Source organism: Saccostrea cucullata, unplaced genomic scaffold, assembly GCF_032062105.1.
Source record: "Saccostrea cucullata isolate Sc308-1 unplaced genomic scaffold, CSIRO_AGI_Scuc_v1 ctg5384, whole genome shotgun sequence".
Taxonomy (NCBI): domain Eukaryota; kingdom Metazoa; phylum Mollusca; class Bivalvia; order Ostreida; family Ostreidae; genus Saccostrea; species Saccostrea cuccullata.
The window spans coordinates 46204-54528 of NW_026936713.1; the positions used below are offsets into that span (position 1 = coordinate 46204).

At 34.3% G+C, this 8325-nt stretch overlaps 1 protein-coding gene across 1 annotated transcript; it reads right to left on the reverse strand.

Annotated features, from left to right (window-relative positions):
* Nucleotides 1–404: 404 nt before the first annotated feature.
* Nucleotides 405–7701, reverse strand: LOC134246325 (zinc metalloproteinase nas-14-like). Its single transcript, XM_062728642.1, has 12 exons — nucleotides 7461–7701; nucleotides 6785–6893; nucleotides 6405–6514; nucleotides 5120–5237; nucleotides 4922–4988; nucleotides 4428–4631; nucleotides 4153–4279; nucleotides 2178–2348; nucleotides 1811–1921; nucleotides 1393–1518; nucleotides 1250–1285; nucleotides 405–505 (listed from the first exon to the last, which is right to left on the reverse strand). Exons 1-12 carry the CDS (start codon nucleotides 7699–7701, stop codon nucleotides 429–431), a joined length of 1497 nt encoding a protein of 498 aa, XP_062584626.1. The 3' UTR covers nucleotides 405–428.
* Between the last annotated feature and the right edge of the window lie 624 nt (nucleotides 7702–8325).

Consider the following 8325-nt stretch of genomic DNA (forward strand, 5'->3'; position numbering starts at 1 on the left):
AGGGAGGCATAAATATTCATGATTACATGATTACATTGTACGACAATTTTTGTGATCAAGCAGCCACGGAGAGAGGAGAGAGCTATATATATATATATATATATATATATATATATATATATATATATATATATATATATATATATATATATATATATATATATATATATATATATGCGGACTCTGGACCGTGGCTTGAGACGATGTAGAGAACTGATTGTATGTCAACCATGTCAATACACACGTATCATGGAGGGGGCATATTGTTTCAACCCTAGCTTTTACATAAAACTTGTTGTAGCTCACAGCTGGTAAACTGCAGTTCAGTATTTTAAAAAAAAAATTGAAATCAATTTTTTTTCATGCAATTGTCATACATGTCAATTCATGACTGAATTAAGTACCACTCAGAAAGCGTTAGATTTCTTTTATAGAAGACTCCAACCGATGAAGGCGAGGAACATAATGAGCATGGTGGTGGATCCAACATTTGACGCTTTGCTCCCTTAAATTAAGAAAAATGATTAGAATATTATAAAATACCAACAACAATCACCGGATGTCACAAGTAAATTAAAATGTTAATGTAATATATATCGTAAAACCACTGATTTTAAGTTGTCAATTAGTTTATATCTTAAAAATCTCTAATCAAAACCGTTATCCCAGAGTTTACATGTAATTAAGAAAGATTACTAAATAATGTGCACTGGAGATATTTCACAAATCTTCTTCTTCTCTTCTTCTTCTTTAATTTGCCTGGCTGAAAGTTGGGTATTATCGCACATCTTCTTCTCGTAAAACCATTTATACACAGATCAAGACGGTCATTACTTTTTACCGTGTGCTTATTTAGTAATGATGAAAATAGAATAACCCAAGCTGTGATTACAGCATTGCTCTATTTCTAATACATTTAATAAGATTTGAATTTTTTTTTAAATTAATACAGTTTTATAAGATTAATGATATATTCTATTAAGAAATTATACACGATACGATTTTGAGGTATAATACAACTATCATGATACAAATCTTACCGTGTATACTGTTTTTGGAACTTGAGTCCAATCCTTTTGACATATTTTCAATACAGTATGGTGAGAATTAATTTTTAAATCCATAGTTCATGGGAAAGCCTCCTCTTTTATCATTCTCATAGAAGAAAATTCTTAAAATTTATCATGTTGCACAAAATGTTAAAAAAGGGGGCTTTTGAATTAGAAAACTCCAGTGAAGTATAACTTACTTAGAGGTGTTCCATCGGCACTGAGCAACTCTCCAGCTGCAAAAAAAAAGAAGTTTACCACAAAGCAGAATATATTTGTTATATTGTTAAAAGTTGATAAACTCGTGAAAATTGGAAATGTCCTTTCCCATTAGTTGACATACCTCTGCAGAAATTACAAGAGGCTGCACAATTTGACTCCATGTAACTCCTGACGAACTGCAGCTGACAGAAGCCTCGATCTCTGAGTAGACCACACGACTGTCCAATGTCCTCGCAGCGCTTCTGTGCTGAAATATTTAATAAACATGGCGATCATCACAAGAAATTTCTTTTAAAAACGGAATCTTCTTTCTAAAATTAAATAAGCTAAATCCCAACAACTGCTTTAAATCAAAGAACTGCCACTACCAACAACTTTACGTCCTAGTTCTACTGATTTCACTGATTTTAGTTTTTATGTTCAATATTATTTTGCCTTAGCTTTTATCCCATTACTGTATCATCTCGATTTCAATAGAATGTTTTTTTTTTTTTTGTGCCTTTTTATTTTCCCGAGCCGTTTGTTTGACTGATACTCACCATTACATAAGTTGCACGCTGCTTTACAGTACATCTCCACGAACCGACTCCTATTACAATATCCCTGCTCGGCCCAATAGTCACAGAATCGGTTCATATCCTCACAGGCTCCTAGAGAAAGTTTTTACACCAAAGAGATCAGTAAAACAAAACCCAAACAAAGCAATAAAACAAAACACCAAACAAATCAACAAAACAAAACACCAACCAAATCTATTAGGAAGCCAAACAGCTTTTGGGGAGATAATTTCTTTCAATAGTACTAGTGTTAATTAAACTTTTATGGTAACCCAGTCTATGGGTCACATCAAAACTGCCAATTTCTCTGAAACAACATGAACAGATATAATCTGGGGGTGGTGGATACCTTCTGTGGGGGTGGGGGTTCTGATCGTGGAGGAGGAGACGGAGGTGGTGGTCACCAGGGTGGTGCCAGAACAGTTCTGGACCGGGTTGTTTGGGTTGTTGGTGGGACATTTACAGGAACAGTCCTTGCCGACGAAACCTTCTCCCGGACAACTCATTGCGGGACAGTACTCTGAGGAGAGAAAATCAATTACATGTATATTTATGTAAAGGAGAAAGGCCTCAAACTGTCCATTCTGTTAGAGAAAGAACTAATCGAGGGTCGTAGGCCCGAGATTAGTTCTTTCTCTCACAGAATGGACAGTTTGAGGCCTTTCTCCTACTTAAAACATGATTCTCTTTGTTCTAAGAATTTAAAGAAAAATGTGAAAAAACAGGTAGCACACATACAATTAATTCAATGTTTACAGAATGGACAGTTATAGGTAAGCTTGGGGTGCACAACAATTTGTTGAATAGCCCTTATGTATTCAGATTAAAGTAACAAAAGGTCTTTGTCTAAAGAATGGACAGTTACAGGTGGATTTTGGGGGAAGGTAGTATTTATATAAGAATGCAACTCCTCAAAATCGGTTTATATTTTGCGTTGTAAAGACAAACATGTTTCCCTTTTATGGAGATCCGGTATATATGACAGAATCGAAATCGAATTGAAACAAAAATATGCACAAAACCAGTGATATTTTGACCTGGAAACAGAGAATAGGAAGCGTTAAAGAAAATATTATCTCCTTAAAACTTCGATGACAAATACAGATATTTCGAATTCCAACCGCGGAATTTTTTTTCAATTTTAAATCAGTTTTTGGGGAGATATAATAATTGCAGCAGTGTATTTGTGAAATGCAAATTGTGTTCCGAGTGTTGGATAGCCATGAACTAAACTTCGACTTGAAAATGTATTTTAAATCAGATCTGGAAATGTTTTAATTTTAATTATTTTCTACGGAAATATTTACTGCGGCAGTATAGTTTTCATGGTGCAAACTGTTTTTGGCTGATGGATTTAATTCTAGCCTACTTCAAGCTTAAAATGGATTCTTCTCGAGGGAATGATGCTTCCAAAATGTGAAATTGTGTCATTTAATTCAATTTTGTTAAAAATCAAACAGATCCGATGCAGACACTGTGTTCAGGATTAACTTAAATCTCCAAGTTCATTTTGTTATTTCCATGTACATTAAATCATTTTTAAATGTATTAGGAATCACTGTCTAATTTGGAGAGTATGCCAGGGCATCAACAATAGTGGGAATCATGGGATAATTTGCATAACGGGCGAAGCCTCAACAATAGTGGAAATCATGGGATAATTTGCATAACGGGCGAAGCCCGTTATGCTAAAATTATCCCATGTTTCCCACTATTGTTGATGTCCCTGGCATACTCTCCTAATTAGACAGTGATTCCTTATATTTCCATTTCCTTGTGAAATAAAATTGTAGACTTAGACATTAAAAATGTAGACTAATAGATTTAAATTACACGAGGACTTTCATGCCAATTTCAATAGTCCTCGCACACCGACGTCAAACACAAAGGCAGCCGCACGAGATTTACATGCATATTTGGCCTCCTTAGCGTCAGACACACAGACAGATGCGCACGAGATTTCCATGCGTATTAGGCCCCCTTAGCTGCTGACCTATCGACCTGCCTAATTTACATTCCGGCAGAATTATCAAAAAATAAACTCCCCCAAATTTCAAACAGTTATCATAGAGAAAAAAAATAGAAATGGAAATATTTTGTTTTCTTTCCTTTTTGTGCACATGCCAAGGTTTACCTGTAACTCTCCATTCTGTTTGTTTTAACTGTCTATTCTTTTTGAAAAAACTGGATTGTTAGGGGAGTTATCTCAACATTATGCTAGAGAATGGACAACACAAACAAAAGGTTTACGTCGCAATCATGTTTTAACAGGAATTAAAAGAGATAGTTTCAAGGCTGACATTCTGGTTGATGTAGGGTCATACCGGCACAATTATACATAATGTTGGCAAGCTTGATGTCGTTGAAGCTGAGTCCGGGTGCTCTACCAATAATATTTTGGAAACGGGAGTCTATTGTTTGCACTGTTATTTGACCGTTAGTTGAAAAATCCTGAAATTTGCAGAAATAAATTTTGATAAACATATTTTACTAATCCTTTATTCAAATTTTCGTAAAAGGGATCCTATACCGGTATTTGTATAGGGCAAATATTTTTAGCATCAGTAGAAGTATATAGTTTTGGCAAAAAAAAAATTACCCTGGCTCCGTAGTGCATCACGCTTCTGTAATCGTAAGGTACTTCGAAATTATTGACTCGGCTCATGGGAAGCTTATTAAAATTGAAGAGAACCGGTTTGGGTATACTTTCCGTGCGTATCCGGACAAACCCGTCCCTGTCCGGTCTGGATTGTTCGTGTTGGAATCCAACAGCGTGTCCCATTTCGTGGACCAAAATTCTCCTCTGAAACATCGAGGTTATCATTTATTTATGTCTTAATCTTCGTTTCTGTGCTACTGCAGAAAACAAATAGTAGGTATTGAAAGATCATGAAGGTCTAGTTTAACACACTGCGAGCATTGCACTTTTTAGATCAAAATAAAATACTCTAGTAATGTTTACGGACAGTTCATCGGTTACTTTTTATTATTCTTTGATAAAATAATGTACATTCTGTATTGCAGAAGTTGTGGTTTAAGAAAAAAAATATTTGAAAGAAGAATATGTTTTTATGAAGTGTGAAATTGTATTACTATACGACATCCCCTGGCCAAGCTGATCGGCTGAACATTCCCTATCGTCCCAACAAAAGATGAACACCTAAAACAAATCCAGACTTTTATCAATACTAATAATAATGTCAACATGTTTTCTCTAAAAAATATTATGTAATTTGTAAATAGTTAATTTAATGAGCTACATCAAAAAAAGAGATATACATGCACACTCACCCTTGTCCATTCTGGAACCTGACGGCGCGGGCTTCGCCATTCCTTTGTCTGAACACGACACAAGTGTCTCGGTTCCAGTCGCTGATAGCTAGGTTCATCTGTTTCAGATCGGTCATAGCTGTAAGTAGAAGTCAATTGCAAAACTGCTTCAACGATCGTCATGTTGTATTTATAACATGATTCAAAAAAGAAGTTACAAATATTTTGTAACATAATTTTAAAAAATATGTTCAGTTAAGGTGGCTCATTACATCCACAGTTTATTTTAGATTTCAATACAACACCACTTATAATGTAGATGTCAAAAATCCAGATGGGGGTTTTGATATCATAAATATTTTTATAGAATTTTTTATTTTTTTTTTTGGTTTTATTTTAGTGAAATGTTTTATTTCAGGTTTATCATTCACAGAATTTCAGAACTTTCAGTATCAAATGATGGCATCTTCTTAAGACAAGTACACAAAGTGAAAATACCTCATAATACCTAATAATAATTTTATTAGAAAAAATAATTTTCTCCTAGAAAACAATTAATGTCATTATCTTTTTTTTATATGCATAAAACAATTTAAAAATGTGTTCTGAAGAGACAAGGAAGGTATATCAATGAATTACATGTGTCAAATTGCATGAAGAAAGTTTTAACGAAATGAAAAATCCAATTAAAAAAATATTTGGTATAAAAAGTCCACTTTCAAGAGTTATCTTTCCTAATTAGCCAAAACTCAAAACACTATGGAACGTTTGACATTACATCTAAAATTCAGAATAAAGCTTTAAATTGCCAGAATATAGATTTAAATCAATAATACAAATATATGAATTAACACCAACACAGTAAATACCGCAATTGAATAAAATTTTAATTTCAACAAGGTTGTAGATTTTAACTCGAATTTCCTCCATACATACATGTCAGTGATAGAGTTCACTGCATGCATGGATATGAAATTGACATTACTTCTTTGGCGAAGATTTGACTGTTGCTTTCTTTTGTTTCTGCCTAAAAGCAATTCTTTTTGGTTTATGCATAATGAATCCGTTACTTTGTTTTCACTGTTTACAGCACCGCATGTTTCATCTATTTTTAAAGCGTTTTAAAGGTCAGGGTCATAGTATAGAGGTACCTATACAACTCGTCCCCTGAGCAAACCGGTCGACACAATGGAGATTTATTTTTGTGTAGTACGTCATCAAAAAGTGGTGTAATGAGCCTCCTTAAGTATGAATCGTCGTGCAGTTCCATGTTAATTTTTTTTTTTATTTTTCTAGTAAAACTCACAAAATGTGTTTGGTGCAATTTCATAAGGAACTATTTTATTTGGCCATCTGCGTTGCTCGGACCGCATTGCTTTCCTCTTCTTTCTCCTACTCATTTTATTTTCTGCCATTCTAAAAATTACAGTGGGTGGTGATATATTAAGGCAGTACTTGGTGATATGTTAAGGTAGTGCGTTGTGATATATTAGGTAGTGCGTGGTGATATGTTAAAGCAGTGCGTGGTGATATGTTAAGGTAGTGCATGATATGTTAAGGCAGTGCGTGGTGATGTGTTAAGGTAGTGCGTGGTGATATGTTAAGGTAGTGCGTGATTATATGTTAAGGCAGTGCGTGGTGATGTGTTCAGGCGGTGCATAGTGATATTTGTGTGTTTGAAGATACCTTTCTTTTTCTTGCTGCATATAATCTTCTAATGTCATCATTATGTCGTGTTCTACTCTGACGGTAGGGTTCTCGGCTGATCCACTGGACACCAGATCAAAACTCATACCTGTATTCAGAAGAAAATCACAAAACTTTATTTACAATCGCTCTGTTTAGGTGTTCAGAAAGAAATCACCTAACATATTAGCATTCAAAGTGCACACCCGTTTAGGATGCAAGAAAATATCATTTTGCTTGTCAAAGATTAATTTTATGACACTGGATTGTAGATATCGTCACATTTGCCCCAGAGATGAATAAATTGAAATAATAAAATCATTACAAAAGGCTTATGGACATTTGCGAAAAAGCGTACAGTGGAGTGCGGACTTCAGACTTCTGACTTTTAAATAAAGGGGACGTCTCAAAGTATAAAACTTATAAATAATCTCACCTCTGTGTTTCTATATTACAACAATATCTGTACAATAGCACAGAATATGATATTAGGCGTTTAAGCTGAATACGTTTTGACAGGTATAAATAAAAACAAAGACGATAAATGTATTTTTATTTATTTCAATATTTTAATCGGAGATTCCGAGAGCATGGAGAATTTTCGGGACTTTCTTTGTAATAAAAGCATTATAACCTCCTGATTCTCCCTGACCAAGGAGAGAAAGGTTTTTTTTACCCCCTCCCTTCCTGGTCTCCTTCCTCTCCCTTTTTTGGGCAGTTGAAGAGGCAACATTGGATGCAGATGATCCTTTAGCATAGGAAGTAGCAGTGGAAGATGAAAATCCACTTGCATGGGAAGTAGCTGTGGAAGACTGTTGCTCTTCTTCAGACGAGCTTGAGCTCAAATCTTGAAGAGCGATGGTTCGATGATCTTTCTTTTCAGCTTCTGTACATTTAGGAGGGGTTGCCAACTTCATTTCTATGTTTCTTATTTTCTTCAATTCATCTCTAGGTTTAAAAAAAATTAAATCAAAGTTATATGTGTATAAATGGGTATGTGTGTGTGATATTTTGAACCTTTTAAAAAATTAATGAAATGTTTACCTGATGATTGCGTTTTTAATTGCACTGTCAGGACATGCCATTAGTTTTGACAATTTAGTAGACAGTCTTTCTTTCTGTTTTCAATTGTTTTGCAGTTGATTTTTTTTATATAAAATTCCTGTGTAATCCAAGGTAATTGATGCGGATTATCAAATATTGCATGCTGTATTGTTACCCATGAACAAGGATGAACATGATAGGCCCTGACTAACATTATAATTTCTTGATCACTGAATTTGACCAATTTCCTTTACCCTGTGGTAACAGTTGTTTCAAAGTTCTCTAGAAAATTAATATAAATTGAACAGTATTGATAATTGTATAATCAATTATAATTCATACCTTGAATTTTGAAATCATGAGACTTGTAAATATAACTTTTTGGTTTATTATGTTCCCCAAACGAAGTTGGGGAACATATTGTTTTTACTCTGTTTCTTATTATTAAGGTCTTCCGTCTTCAGCGGAAGACCTTCTTGTTATTCTTCGGTTTCTTT